The sequence below is a fragment of the Dromiciops gliroides genome, chromosome 1 (genome assembly GCF_019393635.1).
Source record: "Dromiciops gliroides isolate mDroGli1 chromosome 1, mDroGli1.pri, whole genome shotgun sequence".
NCBI classification, from domain to species: Eukaryota; Metazoa; Chordata; class Mammalia; order Microbiotheria; family Microbiotheriidae; genus Dromiciops; species Dromiciops gliroides.
The window spans coordinates 170,888,120-170,905,657 of record NC_057861.1 but is presented as its reverse complement, the minus strand read 5'-3'; the positions used below and the strand labels follow the sequence as shown (position 1 = coordinate 170,905,657).

The window sequence follows — 17,538 nt, the reverse complement described above, 5'->3', positions numbered from 1 at the left end:
GGCATTAGAATCACACTTCTGACATCCTTATTTTAAAGATGACGAGATTGAGGCTCAGGGAAGAGAAGGGAACTTGTCCAAAGTCACATAGGTCAGAAGGAGCTAAGTCAGTATTAAAACACAATTTCTCTCACTCCAAATTTATTGCTTTTCCATTAAGGTATATATGAGGTTTGTATTGCGCTTAATCTAATAATTTACATAAATGACTTATTTCCTTTACAGAATTATAAGCTACCCTAGAATAGGGCTTGCCTTATATGTCTTTGAACATTCAGTCCCCATCATAGTGTTTTCAGAGTGTCAAACAGAATGAAGAGTTGGAAGGTAAACCAGAGGCCATCTATATGTGAAAAAAAATCCCTTCTAAAATATTCCTATCCAGTAGTCATCTAACCTCTGCTTGAAAAATGATATTGATGAAGAATTCACTATTTCCTGGGTAGAACATAATCCTCTTTCATACATTTGTTAACTGTTAGGATATTTTTCATTATTTCAAGCCTAATAGCCTCTGAAACTTCAAAACAGTGTGCTATTTTTGTCCAATAGGGACAACCAGACAGAACAATTATAATTCTTCTTCTACTTCAAATACTTAGAGAATACTGTCATCCTTCCCCGACTCCCTGTTCAAGTGTGCCTTGTCTTCTACAACTTTAACAAACACAGTACATGAATGTAATGGAATAAAATTGTGCCATTATAAATGATGTAATGGTTAGTTTCAGAGGAATATTGGAAGATTTCTCTGAACTAATGCAGAATGAAGTGAGTAGAATGAGAACCTGTTATAGAATGATGGGAGCATTATAGAATAACAAATTTCAAAATTTGGTCTATTGGTTCCTGAGACACAGGGAGTCCATGAGGCCAAAACTATTTTCATAATAATACTAGACTCTTTTCTTTTCTAATGTAGTGAGTATAGATAGAGGTAAACCAAATAAAGAAAAGTTATTTGGTGAGCTCAGTAATTTTTAAGTCTAAAGGGGTCCTAAGACCCAAAAGTTTGATAAACAATGTTATAGATAATCCTAACTTTGAGAAACTTTAGAACTTGGATAATAGTGATAAACTAAAATGCAGAGAGAGGTATAAATGTGAGAAAATGGCCAATGTGGAAATATGTCTTGCTGGACTGTGCATGTTTATAATGAGGGCATATTTAATTTTTTCTTCTTTTCTTATTGTTGTTCAGTTGGACAAAGACAGGAGGGACACATTATAAACCCATGTAAAATAATTAAATACACATCACCAGTTCCTTTAACAATTCTTTTTTTAAATTTTTTATTTTAGTGAGGCAATTGGGGTTAAATGACTTGCCCAGGGTCACACAACTAGTAAGTGTTAAATGTCTGAGGCCAGATTTGAACTCAGGTACTCCTGACTCTAGGGCCGGTGCTCTATCCACTGTGCCACCTAGCTGCCCCACCTTCAACAATTCTTAATAGTGTGCACCTTCCAATTATGTTACCCCCCCACACCCCAGTTCTTCTCCAATTCATCCCTATGTCCTTCCTGCTTACAACTGAAATAAGTACTTTAAGTATGGTCTGGCCAGGGCAGAGATTACTGGAACTAATAATTTACCGGTGCTAGTTGTTATACTATTATAGTGCTTTCTATTGTAAGCACTTGGAGAATATCCTTGGCTGTGTTTCACAGGTACTATTATCTAGCCACATATATTACTACATACTATCCTGGGTGCTCAGTAAATATTTATTTAATTTGGAGGCAATACTAAGTTTATGATTATAAATTAAATAAAAATATTAAATACCTATTATGTATGATAGATTGTGCTAGATATTAGGGATATATAAAGCACGATGGAGGAGAGTATAATTGTGGTAGGAGGGAACTGAAAAACTCTCCCTATTCTTTTTTTTTTTTTTTTTGGTGAGGCAATTGGGGTTAAGTGAGTTGCCCAAGGTCACACAGCTAGTAAGTGTTAAGTGTCTGAGGCCGGATTTGAACTCAGGTCCTCCAGAATCCAAGGCCGGTGCTCTATCATCTCCCTATTCTTTTAAGAAAATATAAGATAAAACATTTCTCTTTTGAAATTAATTGTATTTGGGGCAGCTAGGTGGCACAGTGGATAGAGCACTGGCCCTGGATTCAGGAAGACCTGAGCTCAAATCCGACCTCAGACCCTTGACACTTACTAGCTGTGTGACTCTGGGCAAGTCACTTAACCACAATTGCCTAGAAAAAACCAAAACAAAAACAAAAAGAAAGAAAGAAATTAATTTAATTCAAAATATAAATAAATATTTATTAAGATCTAATTACAAATAACACTGAACTAGATTATAAGGTAGATTATTTGTAGATGGGTAGGTAGGTTGATAGATCGATAGATAGATCAATAGATAATAGATAGATAATTAGATGATAGAATGATAGAATGATTCTTGCCTTCATCAGGCTTACAGTTTAGTAAAGGAGCATTTAACATATATGGAACTAGAATACAAAACAGAACAAGACTAATTTCTAAAAAGGAGTGCAATGATAATGCTAACTGTGTCAACTTGTGAAGAAGAGAAGGGTATTTATGTTTGGGATATACAGGGATGTGATGCATGTTTTCTCAATCTTCAAAAAGCTAGGTACAATTTCAATAGGTAGAAGTATAGAAAGATTGATGGAGAAGAAAGGAGGCATTCCAACAAGAGGGAGTGGCATGAGCAAAAGCACAGACATGAGGAAGCTTGACATGTGTGGATGATAAGAAACCATTCTTACTATAACATGCTTAATGAGAGTTGGGCCTTGCACCTTAGGGTCCTGGCATATGGTACAGGGTACTAAATGCCAAGTTTAAGCATTTTGGATGTTTTTCAACAGTCAATAAATAACCACTAAAAGTTCAATCTCTTAGGAAAACTATCAGATCCTTGAGAGAAGAATCAATCTCTTGTTGTTTTTGTTTTATTATTGTTGCCTTCAAAATGCCCTCTCAGTAAAGGCATTATATATGGCACTAAAGGTTGTTGCCAACATTTCCTCTGCCTCAAATATAGCTACCATAAAATGAGAAGAATATTTCTTACCTGAAGGGCTGTTGCATGAATCAGTTAACACTCATAAAATGCTTTGAAATCCCTGGAAGAAAGGTGTCATGTGCGTGCAAAGGGGTATTATTCTAGGATGGTTATGACATTGAAAGACTTAAGCCTGTGGGTGGATGGTGTGGGTGGAGGTGATGTGATGATGATAGCAGCTGAACAAACTTCTCCTGGTTGAGAAATTCAGATTTAAAACTTGGGTGGTGTGGAAAGTTGGTAGAGAGTTCAACCTCCTTGATCATTGCTATAGGATCATAGAACTAGAGAGAATCTAGGAATCATGAAATCAGTCCCCCTTGTGAAGCAATTGTAGCCTTGAAAAGTAAAATACTTGTCTTAGGTCATATGATGACAGAACCACTTCTAGAATCCAGTCCTATTGATTCTTAGGCTAGGGGTCTTTTTCACTAGACCAAGCTACTTTCAGCAGGAATATGTTCGTACTTTTCCCTAAAACATAGACATAAAGGAGAAAAAACACATCTCACTTCTTTTTGCACATAACAATAAGGGGTCAATTGTAAATTTTTAAGCCATTTTATATTTATGATATACTATAATTCTATACTCCCCACACTGTCCCTGACCCTTAGCAATATTTTATTGACCAGTTTATACTATTCATTCAATACAATGCTTAAGCTTATTGAGGGCTATTTTAGAAATGAGTGTAATTATAGCTGGACAACTAGATTGCACAGTGGATAAAGTGGCAGACTTTGAGGCAAGAAGACTCATCTTCCTGTGTTCAAATCCAGCAAGAGAAACTTACTAGATGTGTGACCCAGGGCAAGTCATTCAAACCTGTTTGCCTCAGTTCCTCATCTGTAAAATGAGATGGAGAAGGAAATAGCAAATCACTCCGGTATCTTTGCCAAGAAAACCCCATATGGAGTCAAGATGAATTGAACAAGACTGAAATGACTGAACAACAAAAGCACCTTGTAATAAAAGAATATCCTTGATTTAATCATATGCAAATAAGTGACAGTTGTTAAAAGCAAGTTTGGAGTTATTCTCTATTGAAAATAGAAGTAAATTTTTTAAAATGTGGAAGCCATGTGGGGCAGCTAGGTGGCACAGTGGATAAAGCACCAGCCCTGGATTCAGGAGGACCTGAGTTCCAATCTGGCCTCAGATACTTGATACTTATTAGCTGTGTGACCCTGGGCAAGTCACTTAACCTCCATTGCTCTGCAAAACAAAACAAAACAAATAAACAAAAAATGTTGAAGCCTTCTGGTTTTCCTCATTCCTTTGAACACTTTCTACCACTGAAGAAAATTAAACCAAATTGGAATGTGCACAAAAAGTTATACAGCAGTAAAAGTCTTTTAAGCCGAAAAAAAATAACTTTCTAAGACTTCTACTTCTATTCCTTGACAGCTACAGAATGTTAGCTTGACAATTCTGATAGAAAAGTGCACATGAATGGCCATAATCACTGACTGGCCCCTTTGCCAATTTTAGCTTTATGCAAAAAGGCTAGACTGGAATCCAGACTAATGCTAGACTTATGCCCGGGTCAACTGTCAAAAAATTGAAATATCTTAGCTCAGTTATCTCAGGTCATATAGAATGTAAAGCTCTTTCATGAATTTGGCAGGTATTTATTAAATTCTTACCACATGCTAATGACTGTCCTGGGAACTACAGATATTAAGACAAACCATGAAACAAGAAAATTGCATTGTGGGACAGCTAGGTGGCTCAGTGGATACAGCATCAGTCCTGGATTCAGGAGGACCTGAGTTCAAATCCGGCCTCAGAAACAGGACACTTACTAGCTCTATGACCCTGGGCAAGTCACTTAACCCTCATTGCCCTGGAAAGAAAGAAAGAAAGAAAGAAAGAAAGAAAGAAAGAAAGAAAGAAAGAAAGAAAGAAAGAAAGAAAGAAAGAAAGAAAGAAAGAAAGAAGAAAGAAAGAAAGAAAGAAAGAAAGAAAGAAAGAAAGAAAGAAGAAAGAAAGAAAGAAAGAAAGAAAGAAAGAAAGAAAGAAAGAAAGTTGCATTGTAGTGGGGAGGGAAGGTACAGATAAGGAAACAGAGACTATTATGGCAGACCACTAACAACTGGGGTCAGAAAAGGCCTCCTAGCAAAGCTTTGGAAAGAACTTGGAATTTTGAAAGGCAAAGTTGAGGAAAATGTGTATTCTAAGTATTCAGGACCATGAGTACAGAGGTTAGAGTGTAAGTGTGCTATAATGGTACAATTCTCAGACGGAGTCTAGTTGGGCTAGAATCTTAGACTACATAAAAGGGAATAAATTACTTTGAGGAGATAAATATACAATAGCAAGGATTTTTTAAAAAATTCACAACACCTAGCAATATCTGACACATGTCAGGAACTTAATAAATGCTTGTTGGCTTGAGTCGCAAGAAAGAGGGAATAAGCAAATAGAGAAACTGGATTTAAATCCTGCTTTTGTTACAAACTACCTGTGTACCACTGGGAAGATCACTTAACCACTCTGGCTTTTGCTTCCCTATCTCTAAAACTAGTGTGTCAATCTAGATGTCATCTGAGGTTCCTTCTATGCCTCAGACTAGGTGATGAGTGAATTGAATTGTAAACAAAAATCCAACTCATTTCAATGAGGTTTCTCTTCCTGAATTGCAGTTCACAAAAATGAACTGAAGAATTAAATAAATTATCCAAACAATTCAATCCCATTTCCCTTCTCCCTCTTTTGTGAAACATCCAAATAATTGAGGAGAAATGGTTTTGTTTAATTTTGCAAGCATTTTTCTCCACTTGAATATCCTGTTAAGTCATCTAGTTCTCATCAAATACTTAGGAGCATCTGACTTTAAGATTTCAAAAGGAGGTGAACCCTAAATCTTTGACTGTGGGGAGGGACACATATAAGCAGAAAACTGTTGGCTACATTATTATGATGTCTTTGCATTGAAACAGTACATTTCATCACTGTACCACTTATTTCTGATAAGAGTGGGCGGCAAGAGCTCAATGATTTCTTCCTGCCCTTTCCCTTCTTTCCTCACTCCCTGCCTTCCCTTTTGATCCTGGGCTAGCAGGGATATACATGTACAAATGGTTCCACCCTGTATTTCATTCATATGCTACAAAAGTGTACCAGTATATGCCAGAGCAGTGAAGTGTGCCCATCAATAGGTCAGTAAGAAAGAAGGTAACTTTTAGCATGGTCATTACTCTGCCCATATATTCAGATATACTGCTACCTATGAAATATCCTTAATGTTATTACTATTTCTTATATAAAATATATGTGATGAAACATCTATTAGCATGTAAACAATATTTGGAGCATGCATGATATATTAGACTTTATATTTCCATTTATGACCCTTTTCCTTTCTTAATAATAATTCTCACTCACCAAGTTATAGAAAGTTTAATCCCCAATAGATAAAATCAAGGTTTTTTTTTCTTTTTTTATTTATTTCATCCCAATTCAGCAACAGTGCTTTTGATCTGCAGACTAGCTACATTGGTTTCGCAATGCAAAATGATTGGCTAAGACAATGAGACTTGCATTTCCAGGGCTAGGATAATGAAATTGAGAACAGGTTATGTGCCAAGCTATTCTCAAATTGCACAATTTCTTGTCTAAATTAAGCATGGGTAATTTTGTTAGAAGTTTGGCTTTCTGGCATTGCGACATTGTTTATTACCTCTTTCTAAATTGGTTCAAATATCCTTGACTGCTTGTTTTATGCTCCTAATGGTGATGTTAAAGAAAGGGATATCAAGTTATAATCATCTCACTCACCTAATTTATTTGGGTATAATTACCATTTATTTTCTGCTTCTTCATTGCAAAATAAAATATAAGATGAAGAAACATATGTAATGAATGTACACGTACTCCATGAATGAACAATCCAAAATAACTAAATGAAAATAGAAAATTCAGTTTTTCTATATGTTCCCAAAAGTTCTGACATCACAAAAGGACACAGTGTTAATTAGGTCAGGGTCATGGCTAACATTCCTTTTTGTGAGTAAGCTAGCTGAGCTCAGTCTCCAAAATGCATATTAAGTCATAAATTGATAGAATAAAATTAAAATGTCATAGCTTGGCAATAATTACAATAATTCACATTCATATAAATAAGGCCCTTCATAATTTGGCTCTAATCTATACCTTTCCAGCTTTATTTCTTAAGGTCAGGGGTTCTAGAGATACAATGAGGCATTGTAGATTTTATGTATATTTCAATTCTCAGGTATATTGACTTGCCTATGATCACACAGGATAGGAACAGTATAGCTAGGACTCCAACCCAGAGACTCCTATCACTGATGCTTTCCACTTGAGGAAATTTCTTTCTTCCTCAGTCACTCTGTGTTTCTCTCCCATTAGGTTAGTTGTTCCCAGAACTCATCATATACCTCTCTGCCTCTGTACATTTATGCAGAATGCCTTCTTCCCAAAGTCTGGAGCACCGACCTCCAAACCTCAGAATGTTTAAATCACTTTCTTCTTTCTCAGCATGCCCAGATGCTCCCATTTCTTAAGCAGCCCAGATATTCCCATTTCCATGAAGTCTTTCCTGCTTCTGTCTATGGTAATGATCTTTACCTCTTTAAAACATGGTGCACCTCTCAGTCTTATCAACTCTGTTTGTATCATGCATACTTGTGTGCATAGCTTATCACCCTGTTAGACTGGACTGAGAGGAGGGCCTATGCTGCCTTTGAATCCCTAACCTAAGCACCATACTGTACTTTCCCATTTTAGATACATCATAAGTGGCCATATAACTGAATTGCATTCGGGACAAGTCCTTAGAAGTTTATCCATACTCTTGGGAAACAAACAAATACAAAAAAAATCATCATTGGCAGGTTGCATTATTATCTAACTAAAAATAAAAGGCAACATTGCTATTATATTAAAAACCTATAGATTTATTTTTACTTTTAAAAAATCTCTATTAGGATGTTTGAAATTATGTATCTAAAGATAGAAATCTGTATACCGGTTTTTAAAATGTGACTTATTGTCTAAGTTAAAATCAAACATATTTCTATGAGCAATGGTTATATAGAAACAGGCTTTTACGTCATGCTCTGCCCTAAAGAAGTAGTGAACAAAATCACTGTCGTCAGAGTATAACATATTTAGATTATTAATAAGATTGAAAGCCACATGAGACTTACTGAATCATCCAATATGACCTAGATATATGACCCTGCTGCCTTTCCTCATGTTCACTCTAAGAGCAAACAGATGACCAGGGAAAGAAAATAAAGGCACCATAGGGCAGTTAAAACTGTATCTCTGACTTGGATCTATGTAGCATTGTGCAATTATAATAACATAAACAAATTCACTATAAGGACATTCACATCAGACCTAATTTCAAGCTGAACTATTATAATGCAATTAACAGCCTCATACTCCTGTTTTAATTAAGCTCTGTTGTGAAATATGCAGCATTTGAACCTGCTCTGACCTGCTTCTTCTACCATTGAATTACCCTCCTTAACTTATTTTTTTTTTTGCTGAGAGACAAATTTCACTTAAGGATTACTCTTCACTTCTCTGGCATTTTGTGGGTTCTTGTCAGTTCTTGTGCATCCAGAGCTTAGCCAACTTCAGTTCCTCTGACATGTCCTATATGCTTAGTCTCTTGACTGGCTTGTCTCAATGGATTTATTTCCTTAAAATGGGCTCTGGTAGAAATGAATGGACAGATGTGATTGGCTCAATGATAGCTATGTTAGATGACAGGAGAGCGAACTTGGGGAGTTAACTTCAGGTTATTTAGGGCACAGTAGTCATCATGTGAGTTTTTGCATTCCTTCACTTTGCTGAAGGACAGAGTAGGTTTCAATGCTGAGTGGACATTCACCTGCCAAATAATGTAATCATTAATTACAAGGAAATAGAAAGCAAAAGTATTAGTAGATTGAGAGACTCTGGATAATAACCATAAACCACAGTAAAAGCTCCATTATCTCTGATCTATCATTACTCTTCCTCCTTTGTTTTGTTCCTCAGAGTCCCTAGGATGGGTTGTCCAGGGCTATGTAGATTTCCTGAGTTGTTCGCCCCAGCTTTCTTTTACTTGCTGATACCATTGCCTGAAATGAAATGAGATAGAACTGGAAAGATTTCAGATGAAAATGGAATTTAACCTTTTTGTTGCTGTTATTATTATTGTATAAATTATTCTCTTTGTTCCATTCACTTCATTCAACATCCATTCATACATATCTTCACACATTTCTCATAAATATTCCCTTTCATCATTTCCTATGCACAATATTATTCCATCCCATTCACGTACAATAATTTGTTCTTCTATTCTCCAGGTGATGGAAGTTCAGATCAAAGGGCATCATGGTCTTTAAGCAAGATGCCACTCCACAACAAAGAAGTTAGAATAGCCAGGATAATATTTGTAGTTTGGAAAGAACAGCAACATGTAGTTTCTGGTTCACCCACGTGGATTACAGTGAATCGAAGGTTGAATGGAACAAATTAATATGATTCATACAGATAATGTTTGTAATGTTTGTATCGGTGCTTCCTGTTCCTTTTTTGGAGCCATGCACTGGTCTGACTCCAGTTCAGTCTATTTCAGAAGATGTTAGTCCTGGCTTCCTATCTTGTCCCTCCCACACACACACCTTTTTTTTTTAACCTTATTTCCTTCAAGGTTCAGCTTTAGTGGTATCTTCTACATGAGTCTCTACTGATTCTTTCAAACAATTCCAATTACTTTTTATTTCTTTTACATTTTTTTGGTACATATGAATATAAGTGCATCTTTTTTCCTCTAACACCATGTGAGCTTCTTGACATCAGGGAATGTTTCATTTTTGTCTTCTCAACCTGGTCACCTAACATCATGCCTGGTACATAGTAGGTACTTAATGAATACTTATTTATTGATTAGCTGTCCTAGCTTAACCTCTCTACTAACTATAAACACCTTTTGGTCAAAAGTCAGGATATAATTACCCCACTGATAATAGGACCTTTTACTTATCATGGGTGGAGATATTCATTACCATTATATGTTGGAAATATTACAATATTTTAAGAAAATGTAATATAAGGTTGCTTACTTCCCCAAAGGTAAATTATATAAATATATTATTATAACATAATATGATATGATATAATATGGAGCACATAGGTGGTACAGTGAATAGAGTGCCAGAGAGACTCATTTTCCTGAGTTCAAATCCGGCCACAGATACTTCCTAGCTGTGTGATCCTGGGCAAGTCACTTAACCCTGTTTGCCTCAGTTTCCTTATTTGAAAAACAAGCTAAAAAAGGAAATGGCAAACCATTCCAGTATCTTTGCCAAGAAAACCCCAAATGGGGTCATGGAAAGTTAGACATAACTGAACAACAGCAAATGATAAAATATGATATGAAATTTAATTTATATAGCATTTTTCATTCCCAAAACAATCCTATGAGGGAATGCAAGTATCCCTATTCCCTATTTTCAGAAGAAATTCAGGACTAAAGCAGTCAACTGACTTGCCGAAGGTCACAATATGGTAAATGTAGAGCAAAGACTTGAATCCAACTGTTATTTTTGACTCCAACTTGATCAATTTTTCTAAGTCATAGTGGCTAAGAACCTTTGAATGTAAGGAAATGAGGAGAGAAGGGCAGCTGGACTAGGAAAGAAATAAAATACTAATTAGACCAAACAGATATTGCTCATTTGGTTTCTTCAGAGAGAATGGGATTTAATGTATATGAGAAGTTCAGCAAAGCCCAGAAATACACAAAGAAACAACAGCAAGTGATGTGAGATAGGAAAGGAGGCAAGGGGAGCCAATCACTTATGATCACTGGCTATAATGCCAACAAAACAACAGGTTCCTGGAGGGCATTAGTTATTTAGAGACATGAACTTGGAATGGAAGGAGACTGAGATGCACTTTTTAGGAGAAATAGAGCTTCATGGAAGAAGAGAAATAGCATTCTATAAAGGGAAGAAGAATGCCCAGTCACAGGCCTGAGAACAGAAATGAGACAGGATCAGCCAAGATTGACTTGAAGAAAGTCTTTGTCATCAATAAGCTGAAACTTCTGTAAATTATACATTTTAATTTTAATTTTCTTTGTGGTGAAGATGTAGGATTTTTTTTAATAAATTAAATAATTAGATGAATAGTCCATTGGAAAGTAATTGGTTTTGCCAGGAAACAGATTCCATTGGGTTCTCCAGATCTTTTTCACTGTAGTGATACTTTTAAGGAAGCTTCCCATACTTTAATTTTTTACTGGCCTAATTCTTCCTGAAATGGCATGTGGCTCTCACAGATATTATACATGTACAATTTTAGATCTTTCCAGTGAGATGATATGCTTTGTAAAACTTAAAGCCCTATGTCAATTGACTATTATTATTATGTAATGATGGTGCTGATGATAATAATAACATGAAAAAAAAACGAATTACTCTCATCAGTAAGATAGAAATCGTGGAATAACCACAATTGTTCTAGGAATAAATACCTATAATGGAAGAAGCGAGGGAAAACAAACAAATAAATATGAAAGATATTTCAAGGATCTCTCAAGTTCATCGAATCTTAACTTGCACTTAGTGTGGGCTTCAGTTTGAGAATAATTTTTATCTTTTCCTCCTGTGTTTGGTTGGTGAAAACCTTCTTTTTCCACAATATAGGTAATTCCCCTTCAGGGCCAAAGACAGGGGAAAAATATTCCTTCCATTTTCTTCTCAGATTCTACCATTTGGCCACTGGATAAATAGGATTATTGAGACCTCCCCTTTTTTCTCCTCCTCCTTGTTGTTGTTCAGTCTTTCCAGTTGTGTCTGAATCTTTGTGACCCCATTTGGGGTTTTGTTGGAAAAGGTAGTGGAGTGTTTCGCCATTTCCTTCTCCTGTTCATCTCACAGAAGAAGAAACTGAGGCAATCAGAGATTAAGTAACTTGCCCAGAGTTCCTCAACAAGTATGTAAGGCCAGATTTGAACTCAGGAAGATGATTTTTCCTGACTCCAGATTGGTGTTTTATTTACTCTGTCACTTAGCTTCCAGTAGTCATGCACATGGGAATCCTATTTTGTCATTTCAAAGAAAGAGTTAATGAAAATATCTCATATTATCAGAGGTGTGCTGGAGCTAGCTTGAATTGCTTTGGGAGACCTGAGTGAAATTTTCAATGTGAGCATTTATATATCAGAAATCATCAAATCCTTTAAATGTCTTGAATTATTGTTTTATTGTTGATTGAGTAGACTTAAGAAAGTGATAAAAATGGCAAAAATGCAGATCAAACATAAAAGTGCATTGTTGTTGATTTGTTTTGGGAGGTTGGGGGGGCAGTTGTTAAACATTTACCAGCATAAGCACTACAGATAATCCAGGAGGTCCAAGACTTCTTACAATTATGCTAGCTGCAGCTATCTCTCCTCCTAGGAGGAGTTTGTGTGCAGTCATATTCAGACTTCGGGCCTTCCCTATAGAAGTACAGTGAGTATTGGAGTCAGGTAGGCACTCTCTCCCTAGGCATAAAACCAGCGGAAGACATACTTCAGTGGCTTCTTGGCAACTCATTCTCTCTCTTGTCTAAGGTTTAGCGATCTAGGAAGTAGATAGGAGGAAGGGCAGGTTGAGTCCAAGTGTTTTATTCAATTTGGGGAAATATAAATTTAACAGAAATTGTCAAGCTTGAAAAGCCTAATCAGAACAATTGACTGCTTGCATTCCCATGGATACTCATCATTTATAGGTAATCATTCAGTAGGAGCAAGAGTTACAGCTTTTCAGACAAATGTATCCATCTTAATATTCTTCCAGTCATGCAAATGGTATCCAGGGGAATAATGTGTATTTGTTTTATATTACATTTGCAAGACTGAGAGGCTAATATCTATCAAGATCACTCATAGCTGTCTTCTAACTCTTGTCATACCCACGGAGCTAAGTGGAAAGTGTACGACACATGAGAAAACATGCTGGTCAGAGGATGAGAGGATCTAGCTCTAAAATGGATCTCAGAGATCATTGAGTCCAAGCCCCTTATTTTAGAGATGGGGAAACCGGGTTCTAGGGAAGTGAAGTCACAGAGGTAATAAGCTTCAGAGGTAGGCACTATGACTACCAGGTCACCACTGAAGATAATCTAGGAAGGTCAATGCCTGTCATGACTGTGCTAGCCACAAAGAAAATTGTTTTTTCTTTTGTCTTTGTATTCCCAGAAGATAGTGGAACATATTATAAATAGGTTAGGTATAGAAAGTTGACCTGTGATTTCACTAATACAAGGGACTCTCAGATGGGTAAATTTCTTCTACCAATGTACCTTCTTTGCAAGTTGTAGTCTTAAAAAATTTCCTAGATCCCTGAGAAATTAAGTGACTTACCAAGTGTAGCAGAGATGGAACTTGGACCCAGGACTCCCTGTTTCTGAGGTAGGTTCTCTATCCATTTCATCAGCATGTCTCTGTTTTCTATATAGTAGGCAGTTAATTGGACTTCAAGCTTATATGTTCTGGAAACCTTGTTTCCTAGGAACAGGAAAAAAAGGTTTTTAGGATGTATATACATCCAATTATTATTTATGCATTGGCCACAATAGTCTGTGGTCCTGTATGAGGATTTGGAACTAAATACCTAAGCATTCCAACCAGAAATCACAATCTTTCTAGAGTGAAAAGTGGGATAGAGCTTGGCAAAGGGGATGGTGGGGTGGGCGTGGGAGGGGTTGGGATAGGATTGGAGAATCTCTGTACTCTGTGAGGGGGGAAAGGAACTAGGTAAGTATGTCAAGCGTGTACAAATTCTTGCTGTGTGCATGGTGGCAAAATACGTCTCTTAAGGTGCCACAGATATTAATACTTGGTGAGAATCAAAAGGTTATGATGCCAAATGTCGCTGACTGATCACTGTTGGTGGGAAAGAAGAGGACAGGATGGGGAAGCACAAACACTCATTCACAAAACTATCAGTAAGCATTTTTTTTAATCAACATTGTCATTGTCATACCCTGCTTGATCTTCCTACTTTTGGTTAATATGGGAGCCAATTACAGCTTCATCTGTGCAGAATTAACTTTATGGAATCCACACCAGGGATTTCTCTATCTTCACTATTTAGATGTATGTCATAAAAATATGCAGCGGAACGGAGTGCAGGCACTGCAGATGGCAGAGACTTCAGATTTATTGTAAAATCATTTAAAATCGGTTACGCTCTTGCCAGAAGTTAATTAATTTTTTTTCTTTCTCTCTCTCTTTTGTGTGTGTATGTGTGTGTGTGTGTATGCATGTATGGGGGGTGTGGGGGATGGTGGGGGGGCTGTCTATCTCACTAGGTGGCAGTGTATGATTACATCTGGAAAAACCATGATAGCAAGTCCGGTGTGCCCAGCTGTGACCTCCAGCATCAAGATGAAATCACTGCATGTGCAGCTGGTCCAGAAGGCATTATTTCTCATGTGTCTATACGTACCACTTATCCCAGTGGCTTCCAAGAGCTGTACCGACATTTCCTCAGACTGCCTGATGGTGCCATTGTTGAGGTAGGTAGACAAGAAAATCTTAATGGAAACATGGTGTATATTTATGTGTATGTATCTATGAATGCCTATATGTGTACACAGATACAATGCTACCTGTCTGAAAGGACTTTCATAACCCTTTCATGATGGTTTTCTTCATGGTATGTGGAGGTGAATGAAGGTATCATTTTCATTTTATTGATGGAGAATCTGAAGTTTAGAACAGGGAAAAACTTGAGTCAGTGAAATTAACCACCCAAAAGAAGGGCAGGAACAGAAGTCAGGTAGCCTCAATGACAACAACAACAACAACAACAACAACAACAAAAACAAACAAATAACAACAACAAAAACCCTGTCCCCATTGTCACTCACTGGGTGTGATTCTGTAAACAGTCCCTAAAGGGAAGGGTGCCATAATTAATAACCATTAACCATTAAAGTTTTAGCATAAATAAAGGAGTACCTGTGGTTTTAAAAAAATTTTCTCAGAAATAAATGTAATTTATTGAAAAAAGCAGAGAAAACATTATTATAAAAAGGCTATCTCTGCATATATATTGAACCAGTAGAATGTAGGCTCTTAGAGGGCAAGAATTATTTTATTTTTGTCTTTGCATAGCCAGCACTGAGCATGGAACACAGTAGGCAAGCAATAAATTCTTATTGAATTGAACTGAAATGAAATAATCTCATCAAAAAGATACTTGCCACACAAAATAAGGAGCTGTGTTCTCCCTTCAAAAGACCAAAGTCATTAATACAGAGAGACAGTCTGACTCTAGACTCTATTTTCAAAAACACAGTTATATTCCATTGTGTCATCATGGATGCTAAAACATTATTACTAACAGAAAGTTGCAGGGAATTATATTTCTAGAGGGAGGTAGAAATAAGGAAGACAAGGAAATAAAAACTGGGTTACATAGAACATGGGACTCCTTGGCCTTACATTTATGCAAATAATTTAACAATAAAATAAATTGATAAAACAATGATCAGCCAGTAAGGATTTATTAAGTATATCCTATGTATCAGACATACACATTCAAGGATTAGAATTTTCCTTCCCTTCTCTCTTTCCAAACACAACATGTCATCATAGTATGTCAGAATGCCCTGGAGAAATATTGTTCATGTTTCTTATTAAGGTTGTTGTTTTCCAGTAGATCTCATGGATATAGAGAGCTCCTAAGAGGGACTTCTTTTAACAGTGTAGATAGGCATTGTTCTAGAGCTCTGAGAGCTTACTTGATTTTTTTTTTCAGTTCACATAGCATGTGTTAGAGTTGAGACTTAAATCCAGGTTTTCCTAACTCCAAGGTCAGTTGTTTGTCTACTCTTCTACTATGTTCAAGACATTATTGGAGGGGGGGGGGGAAGTATGCTAGGAAAAGGAGGTGAGCCAGTCATATAGAGAAAGCAAAGGATAACTTTTGGACACCTCTTCTACATGAAAGCTTCTTAAACCCTGGGTTGTGACCCCACATGGGATTGTGTAACTGAATGTGGGGGTCATAAAAATTTGGCAACAATAAAATACTATGTATACTTATTTTATTTACCTATATACCCTGTACTCTGTAAAAATTGATCAGGCAAAAAGGGGTTGCAAGTGGAAAAAGTTTAAGAAGACTTGTTCTGCTCCACTCCATGATGTCCATTCCATGTTATCTCAAGAGATTTAGAGGAAAATCCCTAGCGCAGTGGAGAGCACGCCCCCAACCCCTTTGGAGGATTTATGATAAAACATAACCAGAAATTACACAGAGTGAGAAGACATGGATGGTTTATGATACTATTGGAGGGAGTGAGATATCAGTGATCAGTACTCACTGTGAGCTCTGTGAGATCACAAATGCACAAGTTATTGCAAGATTAAGGAAAATTGTTCATGCTACACTTTAAACAACTAGCTTCCAAATATTATACTTGAAATATTAGATTAAGCTTGAACTCTGTCTTATAGGTATGCATTTTTCCTTCATTTCTTTTAAAAGATTAACCAATCCCCCACATTATGTAAGTGGCTTTCTATACACAGTTTACACAACCTGGGAAAAATGCAAACAAATGAAAATCTCTCCTTTGCAACCACAAACAAATGGTTGTTGGCTGCTTGGTTATGACAAAAAATAGTTCCCTGCCAAAGGAAATTGCAGGTATCTGGAACAGCGTAATGGATAGGCAGAGAGTGTCTCTAGAGCCAATGCAAAAATAACACATTTTAGAATTAGGATCAACCACTTGTTTCTTAACCTTTCTCCTTAGGTCTTTCTGGGAAAAAAAACTTTCTTTAGAGAATTCTAAAAAGAAAATAACCAGACCAACTAACTTTGTTCTTTAAGTTGTATAGGCTTGTGCTCAAATACGTGTGCACAACATGTGCTGAAATTACATTAGAGAGTATGCCAGGCGTATATACAACTCTCTTAAAATAACCACACAAACATCTTTAGAAAAAATAAGAACTTTAACCTATATGTCCCTGGAGCTTCAATAAGAAGCTTGAGCAAATGACAATGTTGTCTCTTGGGTACTGCAATTGTTGAGGTTTCCAAAATCACCTTTTCTTTGTTCAGTAAACTTGGTTTAGTCATTTGTCTCATTCTATTGATTTGTACTTGAGCTCTTTAAGAGAAAGGTGCTCTAAAAATTGCATGACATTCTGCATCATGTTCAATTGAATTATGTTAACCTATAAACATTTGTTTTTTAAAAAAATAGAAAACCAATATTAACTATACCTAAAATAAATTATATCCGTCTCTGGTCAGATTAGTGAGGTGTGAGGCAACAGTTCTATTGTGTTATCTGATGGTTTCCCTGCCTGCTATGTCATTATCCTGAACAACAGATGTGGAGAAACTGAACCTGCATAAAGGTACACTGGCATTTGAAAGTCTTGTGCCAAGTTGTAAATGAAGCAAATATTAGATTGGGGTTTTCCTCTTTTGCAAAT

At 36.5% G+C, this 17,538-nt stretch overlaps 1 protein-coding gene across 1 annotated transcript in view; it reads left to right on the top strand.

Annotated features, from left to right (window-relative positions):
• Window positions 1–17,538, top strand: part of LOC122746851 — a gene marked incomplete at its 5' end in the record, with an annotated part of 468,374 nt that overhangs the window by 431,640 nt on the left and 19,196 nt on the right. Inside the window, one exon of the mRNA XM_043992893.1 lies at window positions 14,391–14,597. Within this exon, the coding sequence (XP_043848828.1) occupies window positions 14,391–14,597 (207 nt within the window). The remainder of the gene's footprint in view (window positions 1–14,390; window positions 14,598–17,538) is intronic.